Source organism: Typopeltis vanoorti, chromosome 10, assembly GCF_054136105.1.
Source record: "Typopeltis vanoorti isolate ZY-2024b chromosome 10, IOZ_Tvanoo_1.0, whole genome shotgun sequence".
Classification (NCBI taxonomy): Eukaryota; Metazoa; Arthropoda; class Arachnida; order Uropygi; family Thelyphonidae; genus Typopeltis; species Typopeltis vanoorti.
In genome coordinates this window covers 122,938,077-122,956,408 of record NC_143558.1, presented here as the reverse complement: position 1 = coordinate 122,956,408, position 18,332 = coordinate 122,938,077, and the positions used below count along the sequence as shown (strand labels likewise).

Genomic DNA, 18,332 nt, shown 5'->3' with positions numbered 1-18,332 from the left:
TTTTTAGTGAAGATGGTAAATTAAATATGGAAATAGACAACAGAATCAACAAAGCCGGTATGGTAGGAAGTCACTGAATAAATTTATATGGAATAAGAAAGAATTTAGTGAAAACACTAAATTGGCTGTATACAAGACAGTATTCAAACCAAATTTAAGAGCTGGGTGGGAAGTAAAACACTTGACCAAAGACTAGAGACAGCAGATATGAGAATCCTGAGAAAGATTACAGGTGTGAACAGATGGCATCAATGGCAATATCATATTAAAAACGAGGATATTAGGAAAGAACTTGACATTGTTAGCATCAAGGAATGCATTAGCAGAGCTAATCTCAGGTGGTATGGTCACTTAAACAGAATGGGTGAGGAAAGATTAGCAAAACAAGTGTTCTCTGCCAGGTTGGCAGGAAGAAGACCCAAAGGAAGATCAAGATATAGGTGGATTGATATGGTAAGAAGTGCCCTAGAAGATAGAAATATCAGCTCTGATAATGATGGAGTCTTGACATTTAACAGACTGATTTGGAGAAAATTGTAGATAGAAAGTTAGTGATCTAATTTTTTCATGTAGTACTATCATATCCTGCGCACCCATTGAAGGTACATGGCAGGAATTCAATGATTTTATTGATGATGATGATGATGATGATAGAATTGAATACAAGAAGATGGTCTGATGTTAAATCAGGTGTGAGACAAGGATGAACATTATCTATATGGATCACATTATGATGGAAAGGGGTATTAAACCTAATATCAAAATCAGAGATGCTAATCCTTACCTTTGGACCTTATGTAGATGATGTTATATTTTTAAAGAAATTGAATACAAGTCTGCAAGATTCCCTGACTAAACTGATTTATAAATTTACTCAGCTAATATCAGCTGAGTAAATTTATATGGAATTGGAAAGAAATTTACTTTCTTTAATTTGTTGTATACAGGACAGTGTTCAAACCAATTTTAGTTTATGAATCTGAGCACTAAAAAAAAAACACTTGATCATTGACTAGAGACCACTGATATGAGAGTTCTAAGAAAGATTTAGAGTGTGAACAGGTGGCATTAATGGTAGTATCATATTAAATATGAGGATATTTGGAAAGAACTTGACATTGTTAACATTCAGGAATGTGTTAATATAGCTAATCTCGGGTGGTATGGATACTTAAACAGAATGAGAGGGGGGGGGGGGAGAGGAGAGGTTAGCAAAACAATTGTTCTTAGTCAGGATGGCAGGAAAAAGATCCAGAGGAAAACAAAGATGTAAGTGGATTGATACATTTAAAAGTGCCTTAGAAGACAAAATTATAAGATCTGATAATGTTAATAATAATAATATCTTGACAGATAGTACATTAATTTGGAGGAAATCTGTTGATAAGAAGTAAGTAATGATGTAACTTTTTCATGTAGTACTATCGTGTTAAAATGTCAAGAATTTGATGATGATATTGATGATGGTATATAGTATGCAGAAACTGACCGGTGAGATCTTCATCTTAGCCTGGGTCAATTCTGTTTTGTGTGAAGACATTTAAATTGAAGCACATGTAAAATAGGCAATTTTTTTTAAATTTATTTATTGAGTATCTTTTTAGGTTAGTGTAATTTTACAATATTATTGTGGTTATTACTACTTTTTATGTATTTAGTGAAATTTTCTAATTATTTTAAAACTAATTGTTAAATTAAGATATTTAAAAAAAAAAAAAAACTGGGTCAAAACCATGACATCACAATTTAACAGTATCAAAAGGTAAGGATAACATTGAGTCAGAAAAGAGAAGCATTATATTAACGACATAAATTAAAAAAAATTAACGTTAGAAATTTCGATATAAAAAGGAATTATTTGAAAACTGTTTTGTTTCATCTGCAAGAAAAAGCATTTCTGAATCAGCTTTTCGTGCTGATCAAATGTTTTTAAATTCTACCTTGTACCATTCCAGAGAAAGTCAATAGGCCCTGTATGAGCTATTGTTGCCTATCGTGATGTAATTACATTCTGCTGTTATGGCATCAACCGTGCTTAGTTAACAAGAGATGACGCAATACATATGTAACCATTGCATAAGATGAAGCAACACATTATATCATTCCATGTTAGCCTATACAGTTCATTCAGTGCTTGAGTCTCAGATATAGACTGTCTTATTCTCTGTGCAACAGAAAAATGCCTCGTATGTGTGTAGATTCTCCTAATTTGTTTTGCTGTGTGTACGGCGAGTTCAACCCGAAGATGAAGAAAAGACCATTTACAAAGTTAATTATGGAAGTACAAACATTATTTCGGTTGCAAGGAAGGTGATCAAGATAAAAGCAAGCTGGGCTCCGCATGTATGTTGTGTAAGTTGTGTGGTTAATCTGCAGACTTGGCCGAAAGGAACCAAATTCTGTATGTCATTTGCTGTTCTAATGATTTGGAAAGAGCCAACCAGTCATTTTACTGAACTGTTATTTCTACTTTACAAAAGTTTCAGGGTTTTCATCAAAAAATAAAAAACACAATGTGTATCAAAATGTTGCATTGGCTTTGCAACCAGTACCTCATTCAGTTGATTTGCCAGTACCAAAACATCCAACACCTGCAGAAATTGAGATGGTGGTGAAGAAGCAGAGGAAATATCTGACAAAGAACACAATTTCGGAGTCAAAAATGACAATCCACATTTAATCACCCAAGAGGAATTGAATGATCTTGTAAAAGATCTTAACCTTACAGAGGATCACACAGAACTGTTAGCATCACGGCTGCAAGGATTGAATCTTCTAGCTGAAAGAACTAAGGTCACATATTTCAGACACCTTCAAAGTGAGTACATCAGTTATTTCAGTGAAAATGATAACCTGACCTTTTGTACTAACATATATGGGCTAATGTAGTCCTATGGCATTGAACACACACAAACCATCTAAACGGAAACTTCTAAATGATTTGTCAAAATCCAGTCTGAAAGCTGTTCTTCTTCACAATGGAGGATTATATCATGCCATCCCAAAATAGTCCAACAGTTACTATGAAGGAAATGTACGAAGACAAGAAAACAGTGCTAGAAAACATTAATTATGATGCCTACAAGTGGAACATTTGTGCTAATCTTAAAGTCATTGCCATTTTGCATTGGTTACAAATAGGATAAAATAGTACTATTACTTCCTATGTGAATGGGACAGCAGGTCCAGGAGTAATCATTGTGCTGTTAAATGTGTCCAGACAGTTCATTGCCGACAATCCATTGCAGAGAAAATTCATCATGAAGACTATTCATCGCGGATATATGTGAAAAAAAAAATTTTTTTTTTTAAATGTATGTATAAAGTTATTCATATTGTTTCTTACTACAGGTTCTGGAGATGGAATATTAATTGTTACAGAACTGGGATAGGATGGTGAGGGAGAAAAAGCACCATATTTAAGAATATTTAGGGAGAAAAGTTATATCCAACTAACTGCTGATTGTTGTCAGATTTCTTACAATAATCAGCAGTTGTAATAATTGAGACTTATTTTTAGGGGGTAAAAGAACACCGTAAACGATGTTATACATGAAAAGATAACATGAAATCTATTAGTGAAAATTTAAAAAAATTATTTGAACTGTTTGTTATCCGCTAAAACAAGTGTTATACACCTAGAAGGCATGAATGTTGTGATGTTCTGTTTTTATTTCATTCCTTCAAAATTGTACTATTAGCCACTTCGAAGGAGCAATTATTATTCTGTTGTTATTAACACAACTTAAAAATTTATCTTCAAGAGGAACTAGAATCAGTACAATCAGGCATCTCTCTATCAATATTTGTAGTCCTGAAAAGGACTGTTTTGATAATCATGAAAAGGAACACTTATTTCATACTATTCAAAATTGAGCAGTATGAAAAAAAAAAAAAAAATGAAACAAAAAAGATGAATGCACAGCCAAAAAGTTTTCAAAATAAAAAATGATGGGCAACTCTTAATAATCAAGAGTTTCACGATTTTCATAATCACTAACGATGAGCTGGTCTTTTCGCAGTATCTCGATAGCATTTCTTACCAGGAGAAGGTTGGGTGCCAGCTATATGTTGCTCTATTTTCCTCTCATTGAAATGTTGCTCATCCTTCCAAGTTTTTAGAAGCTTCCATATTGTTGAATGAGAAGCACCAATTAGTTCGCTGAATGCACGATGCCACCCTTCACATGAGTTGTTTGTCTTTGGTAACCCTTCCAGAGCAGCATGGTAACAATTCCATAAGGAATGGGGAAAGTGAGGTGTGGACGAAGAAGTGATCGACAATCAGATTTGCCAATCCAGATCTCTTCTACATAGTGCAGAACAGACTGAGCTTCAGCAGGATAGTCATTATTTTCACATAACACTTCAAAAGCATGTACAACATTTGTAGATGGCACAAAAGCAATTGTTGATATCGTGCACATTTTTATTGCAAATTCAGAAGCAGTTGCGCATCATTGTTGAAAACCATTTGCTTGAATGTTGCGAAATATACACTGGGAAAAGTGAAAAAAGCAACCTTACCTTTTTGCTGACTATTTGGAAATGCTTCATGGAACGGATTTATTGAATCTACTTCAAAATCTGTCATGATTAAATTTGGCGACAAATTTAGTTCCAAATTTTTTAACGTGTTTTATAACTCTACAGTATGTATCTTCATTTCTTCAAGGCATCAATGCATAAACAGCAGGAAGCATGTTATTGTTTATAATGCCATGAATTGTGTGCAGCTACTCAAAAAGAGGTGGTGTAGTTTTAAAAGTGCCATCTGCATACCGTGCTGTCAATTGCGACTGTAAATTTTGTTTAGTAGAAAATATCAGCAATCTGTTGCGGCCATCACTGCTGTCATGCAAAAGGAACTCTTCATTTCCATAGGTGATTTTATATATAGGCAGAATAATTAAATCACTTAATGAATTTGGATTTGGTGGTACCCGTCTTGCTTGATTTCGGGTTCTTCGAATACTTTTTTTACAGAGGCATTGTTCAGCAATGACGGCAGGAGATGTTTTTGTGTATGCTTCCGTAATAATTTGATGAGTCCCATCGTTAGTTGTACGGGCTCGATCTTTAATCTCATTAAGTAGCTTCGCTGCTTCAACCATGTTACCAGCATGATTATGGTTAATTCGTTTGATAATGTTGTCACCAGCTGTATGAATACGTGCATGGCAATGCATTTTTTGAAACTGATCTCATTTCCAAAAAATATTTTCATTGTCTTTTATAAATAAATGACCATTATCACTCAATTTATGCTTCATCTTCTAGCTTAAAATAAATTCCAGAGGCATCATGCAATAATTGTAATTAATTTATAAATTGGTTCTTAAACTTTGAACTTTAAAACACTTACCAAAAGAAAAAAATGGCAGGGATCAGACTTCTGAGAACACATGATGTAAAACTGTTTAATTTGAAATTTCCAGTGCAGAACTTCACTTACAAATATCTAAGCAGGAATATATTCACAGTAGCAGCTCCAACATAGTAGTGAAACGGCAGCTTTAATACTCTGGGCACCAGTGGTTAAATTCAGCCATGGACTCTCCGAGTCCCTGCCCCGGAACTTTTTTTATGCACCGGACTTGAAACATTTTTCTGTTTTGTGACTTTTCTCCATTTACAGTAATTAAGCCTAACGCGAAACAGACAGCAATGACAGGTTATTAAGAAGTGCATATGATTGGTGCAGTATTAATAAAAGAACACGTGATCGAAAGATAAAAGCAAGCTGCCAGTTGAGTTGAAATGTTAACTCTCTTCAACCGAATTCCATATGTGAAACTGCCACAACAACATTCACTATATATATATTTCTTAGTTTTAACATGTTTACAAATTTTAACATATTTGGTTCAATTTCATTGCTGCTTTGCGAACTCACACACATATAATTAATAACAATAGTTTTTAGTTAGATACTGTGTTTGCCATATTGGTTTTGCTTGAGTTTATACAGCATAGTTTCTGTATAACGGGACATGTGATTCATTCATTAGTGTCATTCATTCATTCATTCATTACACTATTTGTTGAGAAATATATTACACAGGCTGCTCATACCTTATTCACTGACATAATAAAAGTAATTGTTTTTCTTGCCTCCGCAATATTGGAGAGGGCATGTTGATTACCGCGGGAGCAGTTACTATCGCCTCGACGTGGTAAGCTTTTTTTCATGTACAAGGTATATGTGAAACTTTTTAATTTCTTTTTTCGAAAAGAAAAATCAAGCATAGTGCGAGTTATACGCGAGGGTGAATTATATTCGAGTAAGTACGGTATTTCAACTATGGATAAGTACATTGGTACCTTCTTTAACCCTGCGGAAAATAAATGTCGTGATTGAAAAAATGCAGCTTAGATCACATGTATCCGAGAGATACACTCATTACTAGTATGTGCTGAAATGCGATAAAACTTAAAAAAAAAAAAAAAAACCACTAGAAATATAATATATGATGGTTTATTTATTTTCAGATACAATCTAGAAATTATTGAAAAAAAAGAAACAAATAAAAAAAAAACTAAACCAATACTATACTAACATCGGAGTTCGCAGTATCTCTCAGATACAATTTATTATTGAATATCACACACCATTATATAACACGTGTTAAACCAAACTGACTTCAATTTTCTAGTGAATAACACTTTCAGCGAATTTTTTCTGTGACGATGATTTTTCCTGCAATGAATTTTCCCTGCAATAAATTTTCCCCTGCGATGATTTTTCCTTTCGATGAATTTTCTTCCGCGATGACTTTTCCATGCAATAAATTTTCCTCTTGATGAATTTTCCCAGTGATCAATTTTTGCGCGATGAATTGTCGGTGAATCATTGTTAAACAGTGGCCTTTGCATACACATTTCACACCTGGAGAAAAGAATTTTGAACATGCACCATTGGCAGAGACAAAAAAAAATCTATTTGCCTCCCCTTCATATCAAACTTGGACTCATGAAAAACTTTGTAAAAGGAATGAATCAGGAAGAAGCAGGGTTTCAACATTTGAAACAAAAATTTCCAAAAATAAGTGATGCAAAAGTAAAGGAAGCATTTTCATTGGGCAAGAAATTAGATTGTTAATGTACAATCCCAAATTTGAACAAGTTCTAAACCAAAAGGCAGTTAATGCACGAACACATTTTAAGTTAGTTGCAGAAAACTTTGTGAGCAATTACAAATCTTCAGATTACAAAGAAATTATTTCTTCCATGCTCAAAGCATATCATGACATGGGATACAAGATGGCTCTGAAAATATGCTTTCTGGACTAAAGTCGACTTTTTCCCAGAAAATCTCGGGTCTGTAAGTGATGAATATGGCAAGAGGTTTCATCAGCAGCTTATGAGGATGGAAGGTAAGTATAAGGGGAAGTAGAGTCGTGCTATGTTAGCTGATTATTTTTGAGATCTGAAACGGAAAACACCAAGTTCATCTTATAAATGGAAGATGTTAGGGCAATCATTCTAGTTGACTTTCATTCTGCATGTATGATATTAATAGTGTTTATAACATAAAAAAAATATATAGACTTGTTTCTCAAAAAACATACATGAGAGGAAAAAATTAAAAACATATTTGAAATCAGCATGAGAAATTGAGTTAGAGTAATAAACTAATAATATTTTAAATGCCTAAGTCATTTAAAATATATGAAAAAATATGTCATAGGTATGGTAATTCGATAATTAAATTTGTACTTGCCAATGGAGTCACTACAGAGAGTTCCCAGCTGCTAAAATAAAACATGTGACAAAGGCAATAGAGGAACAGAAAAAAAAAAAAGTAAAGTAAAAGACATAGCAATGCTTGTCAGAATTAATGAGTGAAGCAGAGATAAACATAGCATGACAGAGGATATGAAAGGCTTGATGGAAGAAGCAAGAAAGAAAAAGTGAAAAAGTAAAAATGGTTAGTTTATTACTGAGATATAACAGAAATGAGTCAGGGAGGCCTTCATAGCAAATGATTCAATGCACAGGCTATGTAGAAAAAATGGGTGTGAGTTTTTGGATGTGTGAAACGAGATTTGGTAGTAAAACAGACTTGTAAGTTTTACTACCAGACTTGTATAAGAGGTACTTGAATGGATATGGCAGGAGGTGCCTAGAAAAATTATTTATTGGAATGGACTTATTGCAGAGAGTCAGGAAAATAATCATCTTGACAGGAATGCTGAGGATGTGTAGGTAAGTTCAGCCAGAATGTGGAAACATAATAGTGATACAAATGTCAATGTACATGTGATTTGTCTGGGGTAAGCCAAGCAGACTGTAGGAAATATAAGAAAAAGCAAGGAGGATAACTTTTTTTTTCTATACTTGAATGTGAGGGCCATTAGAAACACGGTAGTTGGCATTAGTAAAACTTGGCTCTCAGAGTAACTGGACTCATGCGAAAAGGGTGTGGAATTTTTAGAAATGACAGATAGGAAAAGAGGTAGAGTACTAATAATGATATCAGATGATTTGAGTTCAGTTAGCATAGAAACGCATGAACAGAGGTAATAATGCCCCCATATAGCAGTGAGTTTGAGGCTATCTAGTGTGAAGTGAAGGCTAACAGGATGAAATATGTGGTGGGGATGTTGCTACAGATCTAGCAGTTCATTTGCTGGGGATGAAGACTCCACTCCATTCAGTCCTATCCTGAGCTTTTCTATGTCACTGAGTTCAAGCCATCTCTTTAATCTCATCCTCAAACCATCCTTTTGTTCTTCCTGTAGCTCTATTTTCATCTCTGGGATACCATTCAGATATCAATTTGTCCATTTTTGAGTGTTACTTCTTGAAATATGACTTGTCCACCACACTTGGATCTCATATTTTATAATAATGTTACCAATCAAGATGAAAAGCCAAACGGGTATATTGTCTGGCGAAGTTAGTTAAATTAAGGGGATAAAAATCCCTTATTGTTTTACAGCCAGTAAGTGAAACTCTAAGATCGAAAACTACGATCTACGAGTTTCATGCCGAAGGAAAAAAGTTTTCATGCTTCTTCGGCATGAAACTTGTAGATCGTAGTTTTCGATCTTAGAGTTTCGCATACTGGCTGTAAAACAATAAGGGATTTTTATCCCCTTAATTTAATATTACCAATCAGTTAGATAAGGGGAAATGGATACACTGTGATACTTTACTAAGGATTTTGACAGGACAAAGCATGGAAGACTGTTGCATAAATTGGAGAATATGGGATTGGATTATAAAATATTAGCATGAATAAAAGATAACTGATTGACAGCGCTATCAAAAAGTGGTATATGAGGAGATGTGAGCCTATGATTTAAGGGTGACCAGTGGTGTATCACAGGACTCAGTCCTTGGACTATTGTTGTTTAATCTATATACAATATCAGAAAGGGCATGACTGGAGATCTTTGTTTGCCACTGATGCAAAGATAGGCCTGGCAGTCAGAGATACTACTGATGAACAGTATTTACAGGGTGACATGAATAGACTGGAAGTGTGGGCAAACAATAATACTTGTTAATTCGACATTATTAAATGTAAAGTTATGCATTTTGGTGTGATCAGATTTCCAACAGCATATTATATTGTAGGGATTATGCTTGGAGTAACTGACAAGGCTAGAGATTGTCAAGTTATGGTGGACAGGAATTTGAAGTTCAAGGGACACATAGCAAAACTTGCAAATAAAATTCAGAGGATAACTGCAATGTTTGAAATGAACATTGACATGTAAAGATATCAGTCATTTTGCCTCTTTACAAGGTTGTGATACCACCACACCTGGACTACCATGTGCAGATTTAGTCTCCTGGGTAAAGAAGAGGTAAAGAAGCTGTGGAAAGGTTACAAAGAGTTACAAAGATGATATTGCGATTATGGAATATAGATTACGAGAATATATACTGAGAGTATGTGGGTTGCAGATACTGGTAGACAGAAGAAAGAGGGGTCATATAATATAGATCTAAACTTTTGAGAAGGCATTATATAATATCAGTTGGTGAAATTTTTTGTTATATGGAAGTTAGGAAGAGGACAAAAGGCACCCATGGAAGTTACGTTTGTGTGCAAATAAGAAAGGGGTGAGAGCTAAATTTTTTTCCTTCTCACAGAACCATGAGTGAGTGGAACAGTTTGCCTGTTTAAGTAATGAATGCATCTAGTTTGAGTAAGTTTAAGAGAAAGTATGACAGCTAGTGTGGGTAACATATGATATCTCTTGATGAGTCCTTGATTCCTTGGATGGCTGATAATAATAATAATGAGCAGAAATCTTTTAAAGATTTTGAAGCATAAATGTTATTCCCACATTTTTTTTTATACTCATTACAATCTGAGTGCACTAGGAAATAATATATCTGTGTATATTCCTCTTGATCCTGTTCATCTAACATTTCTTTTTTGAGGAAATTACAATGTATACTGAATATTAATTAGAATAACTTTAATTAATACTTCTGATATTTTGGTAAATTCAAATTGCCATTATCAGGGAATACAGAACTATAATATGTGCATACAGGCACTAATGCTGGATAAATGAGGCTGAAGAAAGGCAACTGAAGTTGGGCCTAGAGTCCTAAATGGCATCTCTAGTAGGCTAAATTTGGTGATCTTGCTGTTGGGTTGAAGACTTGAGGATTAGCCCTTCCCTAATTTGGTGAGGTTTAAAAAGTTTCTTATGGCTGAAACAGATTCCCGGAACAGCCTCTCATATTTACATTTGCTTCGGTGGAGTAGAGTAACTTTCTTCCAGTGTATCCTGTGGTGGGTGTCTGAAGCATGGTCAGCAAGTTGAGAGTGATTGTAATGGCAGAATTGGATGTAGTCCATATGATTAGAAATCCTGACAGAGGCTATCCTGCCTGTTTGGCTGTAGTAGGACAGTTTGCAACTGCAAGGAACCTGGTAAACACCTAGTAGGTCTAGGGAATGTGGCTAGTATTTGGTGGAGCAAATAACGGATACAATTTTTTATGTGCTATGTTAGTTGTAAAGTTGTATTTCTTAAGGATTTTTGTTAAATTTTCAGATGCACTCCAGATATATGAAATGTTGATTGACTCTGTGTAGTCTCTGTTCTGAAGGAGGAGGGGTGAGGGTGGTTACTGTTTTTTTTTTTTTTTTGGTAGGGATTATAGCCATTGGCTAAGAAAGTGTTGAGGATGTCTTTGGAGCACTGTTATGTTTGCTTACTTGGGAAATGGAGTAAAAAACCAGGCTTATATTTAAAATAACTTGGTATCTTTAACATCATTTGGCCCTGTGACATAGGATTTTTATAATCCCATATTATTGGGAGGCAGGGGAAGTGACTGTATCTACCAATATATGTGGATTCTCTGTAAACGGAGAAAACCAGGGATCCAATATAATTAATATTCATTGTAATTTACTCAAAAAAATAACAGTTATGAATAGGCAACATATAAGCCTTTCTAAGAGAATCCTATTCATCTGTCTTCATTCCATGGATGCTGATACTCATTTCTTCCAATTCTTATATGATATTTTATAATTTGCTTCTTCTTCTTCTTTTATTTAAAATAAACTTCTTATATTCTGTTGTGCTATATGAATTAGGTCAAATTTTTCCTTGTTTTTGTGTTCATATCAGAAGTTAAAGGTCCTTGGTCCTTGAAGGTTTTGTTCCAATATTCTCATTCTTTTATCTTTAATTTCTAGAGATGAGTATATGACTAACATTTGTTGTCTCATTTAGTCCTGAGAGACTCCTCATCACTTGCTACAATTTTCTACTTCCAATACTGTTATACTAAATAACTTATCCACCACTTCTATCAAATGTAGTCTTTGCCAAATTTTGAGTTAATTCTTTTCAGGGTTCCTTATGAAGTTTTATGCTTTTCCACAAAATCCCTACCACATATCACCTCATATTTATGCTGACCAATGCCATATGCATAAATAGACTGTACTCAGGGAATCTCTAATTCAATCACTATAGAAATAACAATACCTGACATCAGCTCTATAACTGGATTAGCCTAATAATATTTCATTTTTAATGAAACCCACAAAAGACTAAGTCCAGAGCACATTAGTACCATGGTTGGTCCAAGGATTAGAGATCAAAGGGACACATTCACAAACATCCATACCACAGGACTGATTTTTATAAATATATTTGGGTTCATAGGAATCAATGAGTTCACAACTGGCTTACCATAACATCATAATGTTTAGCTTTCTGGAAAATTAATCCCTGTTCTTCATGCAGAATCATCTTGAATTCTACTAGTGATTTTGGGTTGAAGGAAATACTCCTAGAACATTGTTCCACCTCATAAGTGAAATGGGCTCTGAGGCACCCAGTGTTCTAGGAGTATTATCCACTAAGGAATGGTACTTTGTTCTTTGTTGGGAGTGGGGGAGGGGGAAGCTTTAGAGCCCTTCACCACAGGATGATTCATTAAGTGCAGTGTTATCCAAAACATGGAGTAATTCTTCTGTTTATAACAGTATCAATAAAAACTAACAGTCCAATTCCACAGCCGACACCAGATACTGGTGTTTCCATTCAGTAAAAACAGACTGCAGCAAGATTCACTGCTTAAAAGTATCTATTTCTAGTCACCCAGAGATGCTTAAACCACAGTATTTGTAGTTTAAGCATCATTGCACCTCTTGGCAAGCTGGAATTCTGGTTATGAGACAGCAGCTCACACACAGAAATTCACTGCATTCATCGCTATGCACACTGGTATACTAATGGGCTTGGACTGAATAGGCTTAATTTTGTCTTTTAATCATAATAACAGTGGCAGCCATACATAAGCACTGTGACACTACAGCACCCCCAAGGAAAAAAATGAAAAAATTAAATTTTGTTTGCGTTTATAAATAATAACAATGCTTACAAATTATATAAATGCAATACAACATGTTAAAGGTTACAGCTTATGTTCCGACATTGATTGAATAGTTAATAATTGGAATTGTTCAATTAACGCTTTAGATTACGAAACAAATACACTGCGATCTAATGCAGTGTCGAAATTATCACATTCAACCAAATGCAGCCAGACTCGCTGATATTTGTTTGCGCTTCTCATTGCACGTAACTAATGAATCTGACACTGCTCTTTAGGCAGTGTATCGTATGCTTGTGTGCATTATTTCTGTGAGATACGAAAGGGTGAACTATTTTTTTGCAAATCTTATTTTATTTTGTTAAAATAACATATAATTATTTATTTATTATAGATACAAGGCTGAATTATGATGAGTGTCACTGTTGAAAATATGAAAAGAATAATATTTTTTCAATTATGGTTACACGAAACAAATACACTGCGATCTAACGCAGTGTGAGAATGATCGCGCCAATTGCAGGCAGACTCACCAATATTCATTTATGCTTGACACTGCTCTTTTGAGCAGTGTATCGTATGCTTGCGTGCATTATTTCTGTGAGATATAAAACTTTTATTATTGGTGTTTGTTTGTGGTGAGGGTGAAATATTTTTAATAAAGCAATTTTTTAACATGTAAATTTATTTATTAATAAATTGGTTACTGATTAGGAAAACAAGAATTTTTTTAAAATTTTATTTTGTATATGCAGCACCCCCACTTAAAATTTTCACTGGCCGCCACTGCGTAATAACCAATTCCCATCCTAAGATTATCCATTATAAAAGTTTAAATGTAATTAAAGGTTTATACATGAATTATTCTACATGAAATTCCATATGAAATTTATTATGTGAAGTTTATGTTGCAATTATAAGCCAGCCTGGTTGGCGGAGTGGTTAGCGTATCCGCTCTCCAGCCAAAAGGCTACGGGTTCGAATCCCGCCGTGGGAAAGGATGTTTGTGATTGTCTGTGAAAATACTAGCGGTGGTTGGCAGTAGATGGCATTGGTGTAGTTGCGGTTCGTTGTAGTTAGGGGATTGAGTGGTGAAGGCAGAATTGTAGAGTGGTTACCCTCCCTCGATGAGTCGTTGGACTCCCTGGAGGTGTCATGTAATAATAATAATAATTATTATTATTAAAACTGAACTAGCTGATGCTTTGAATGGGCTTAGTTTGCCTTTTTGATCTTAATAACCAATTCTAATATATCAATATTCCCTCCTCAGAACTCTGGGGGGGGGGAAGAACAATGAAGTACCCCTACATACTTATTAATTAAATTTAAACTTTTAGAATTATCTTTAATTTTCTTTTATAGCAAAGAGATATCATAGAGACAGAATTTACCTCAAATAAACTAGCAGTCAACTCTTCTAGTTCAGCGCCAACTTCATCTCTGATTTTATTTAGCTTGGCTACTTCTTCATCTTTGAGTTCTAATTCCTAAGCCAAAGAATAGTGTTATGAAAATGGAGCTTCTTTCATTGAAGCTTTGAAGAAATGAAAAAAATCAAATAGAATATTCAACATCTAATACTTTGGCAAGTTTAAATGATATTAAGATGCAAAATAAATGATCATGCTTGTCAACCTTTTCAAAGAATTATTACAAAAAGAGTCTTGGAATTTTGGGATGTGTATTTCGGGATGCGTGGAAATACCCAAATATTTTGGGATGCGTGGAAATACCCAAACTGGTCTCACAGTCAAGGCTGCGAGACCAGTGTATGATAGCTGTAAATTGCATGCAGTCTAATCAGATTGCCTGTTTTGTGGGATGAAATACCAGAGTTTCTAGGAAATGAAGATTCATAAGAGTCTCTCAAATGTACACTAGTTATTTCATACTGAGGCAGCAGGACTTTTCTTCATGAACCTCAGGTTCCACCCTTTTTTTTATTTTTTTTAATCAAAACAGACATAATACATTTAGCACAAAGTCTTAAATGGCTGAATCGAACTAAGCACTATTAATGTCAATCCATTCATTATAACAAATTACTGAAAAATCTCCAAATCCCTAAAGAATAATGCTGCTTAAAAGAAATTTACTGCAACAAATTTTCTGCCATAATAAAATTATTCCTTTTGTTCCTGTATGTTCACTACAGGAAGTCAGCAATACTATGAATAAGTGGATTTCCATTTTCAGCGTTCCTCAACTTATGGATTGCAAATAAACTTAATTAGTCTCTGGCTATCCTAACCATCTTGATTCAACTGTGCAAAAATGTTTCTATTAATTATATATTAATGTAACTACCCTTTTTTAAAATTATTATTATTATGGGCATCCCACCGACAAAAGGTTGTAAACCTTTCATATATTAGTACTGGCCACAGGCCTAAGGTTAAATAATCTGCAACCATGCACTAGAGACTAAACATGGATTCACAGACACCCATACCACCAACAGTATGGGATATGGAATTTGAATTCAGTCTGTTGGCTTGAGAGTGGAGATTATTATTATTATTATTCAGGCCTCTATGGAGTCAAAAGACTCATCATGGGAGATCCTTCCTAAGAATATAAAGTCTGTCAAGACTCATCGAGGGGGGTCCCCCCCCCCCAAGAAACACAAAGTCTATCATATCACTCCATAAACTCATTGACCGTTCTTGCTCTCACCACTCCATCAGGCAATGCATTCCACGGTTCAACCACCCTCCATGCAAAGAAACCACTCCTCACCCTTTTGCTCACAGTTTCTTTGGTAACGTCCAGGGATGGCCTCTTGTCATCACTCCTTCCCGCTGTTCAACCAAGCGAAAGAACTGCCCAGTGTCAACCCTGTAACCACCTTTCAACAGTTTAAACATCTCAATCATATCACCTCTCCTTCTTCTATCCACCAAACTCTGCAGTCCACATTCCCTCAGCCGATCCTCATAACGAAAATTGTACAATCCTGAAACCATCTTTGTACCCTTTCCACTGTTAATTTATCCTCTTCAAATCCTGGGGTCCAAATCTGAGAACAATAGTCTAGGTGTGGTCTGATCAGAGACTTATACAACGGAATGATAACCCTTTTATCTCTGCAGGTCGGTGTCCTTCTCATAATTGCAGCAATCCTGTGTGTTACTTTCGCCACCTTTGCAAATTGTCCCCTAAATTTCAGGTTTCTATCAATGATCAACCCCAGATCTCATCTCCCCCTACTTCCTCCAGTATAACTCCTCCCATAGAGTATGCAGCATCCCATCGATGTTTCCCAAACCTCAAGATCTTACATTTTGCTGCATTAAATGGACACCCTCCATTCATTTGCCCATCTATCTAGCTTATTCAAATCCTCTTGCAGGGCTACCACATCTGCACTATTACTAATAATCCTTCTCAGCTTCGCATCATCTGCAAACAACTGAATATCCCCTTGCAATGTCATTGATATAAAGGTTAAACAATATAGGTCCTAGTACTGAGCCTATTAACAAGATTCTTAAAAGAGTGAGTGTTGAATTCAATGGGGAAAAAAAATATGGGGAAGGCCGTTCCAAAGAACAGAGGTAGATGGAATGAAAAAAGAATGAGTTTTATTTTTGTGGTTTAATTCACAACACAAAAAGAAAATAATATATTTAATTATTTAGCTACTAATATGTCTTCAGTGCACAAACAATAACAAGAAGCTGAGAGACGAATACCATCCCTAAGTGTATCAAATTTAAATGAATGTTGATTTGGCTAAGGCCCAACATTTACAATCAGGCTAGTCTAGCAATAATTCATGAACAAATTAGTCTTACTCAGAGTTGTCAAAAATAAATACAGCTATCAGTGCTGCACATAGAACTTTGTGAATTCTCGTATCTCCAAAGCCACAGCAGGTGAGGAATTCAAAAAATAAAATAAAATAAAATAAATAGATAATAAAAGTTGGAAGCAGAAGAAATTTTAAATTCTCCAGCATCATGACAACAGGTCAACCATAACTACATCAAAATTGCATTGTTGTGAACTTATCACTGGTAACCTCAATGGAAGAAGCTGTCAATGTGATAAGTCAAGGTCATAACTTCGCCATTACACCTAAGAAAGTGCCCAAATTGAAAATAATAATGACAACCATTGAATGTGGATATAGAACCTACCTTCTGTACCAGCCAATAACAACTGTTTGGGTACAGCAAAGATTCTGATCAAATCCAAACCTCCCAAAAGCAATATTCCACATAAAGAAATGAAAGACTTAAAAAAAAAGTAAAGCTACTGTTATAATGAATCAAACATAATATAACAAAACGCATCAACTTTTACGAGATCATTCTGCATACAAAATTATAGATTAAGATCATACTAATACTCAAAAGAATAAGGTTCTTAAATTACTGAAGGACATTGTACCTTTGCCTTATAAAGAGAGAGATAACTTCCATATCTTTATTTGTTAACATGTTTTTCAACATCCAAGTAACCCTTTAAGCCATTTTACCAACTTTTGCAATATGCCCTCTCAACTTCAACTCTTTGTCCATCATCATCAATTTCCTGCAATCCAGCACCAATCAATGTGATACACAGCATGCAACTTTTTCAACTTGAAGTACATAACCTTACATTTTGCAACAATAAATTGATAACCATTATCCTTCATCCATAATGCCAATTTATTTTATTATTATTACACCCTCCATGGAGTTGACAGACTCATCATGAGAGGTTCATTCAACTGACAACATATTTATCATATAGAAGCTTAAAATCCTTAACACTACTTGCATTAACAACACATTCTGGTAATGCATTCCATTCACTGACAATTCTCGATATAAAAAATCTATTCCTCAACATTTCTTCACCACACTTTTACATAACTTCCAGGAATGACCTTCTCATTCTTCCCCTCTCACCTTCTACTCCTTTTATAATCCCCTCTGGATTAATCTGATAAAATCCTCTCACTAACTTAAATGTCTCTCTATCATATCACCTCTCTTTCCAAACTCCAGATATTGTCTTAGTCACTTGCCTCTGGATCGCTCCAATGTCTCCACATCACATTGAAAAACCAGGTGACCAGATCTGAGCACAATAGTCCAAATGTCGTCTGACCAGTGCCTTATACAGTGGCACGACTACTTCTTATCCATCCATGTTAGTGTACTTCTTATCATAGCAGCACTACGATGTGCAACCTTTGCAACATGCCCTCTAAACTTCAGTCTACTATCAACGATCACTCCAAAATCTCTAATCTCATCCACTTCCTGCAGTGCAGCACCATCGATATAAATACACAGCCTTATATTTCTGCACTGCAAAATGCAACATCTTGCACTTATTGATATTAAAACTACAACCCCACTCTTTTGTCCAAGTAAAAAGTCTATTTTTTTACTTGGTCCAAGTAATAAGTCTATTATTGAAATCTTCCTGAAAAGATTTAGCAGCAGCAGTGCTACTTGTAATTCTTCCCAAATTTGCATCATCAGCAAATAACTGAAGATCTC

General features: G+C 34.9%; 1 protein-coding gene across 3 annotated transcripts in view; it reads right to left on the bottom strand.

The window, feature by feature from the left end:
• Nucleotides 1-18,332, bottom strand: part of LOC150102756 (guanine nucleotide exchange factor for Rab-3A-like) — a 242,009-nt gene that overhangs the window by 157,637 nt on the left and 66,040 nt on the right. For all 3 annotated transcript variants that reach the window (XM_090398866.1, XM_090398865.1, XM_090398867.1), the window contains exon 4: nt 14,223-14,318. In XM_090398866.1, the coding sequence (XP_090254992.1) occupies nt 14,223-14,318 (96 nt within the window). The remainder of the gene's footprint in view (nt 1-14,222; nt 14,319-18,332) is intronic.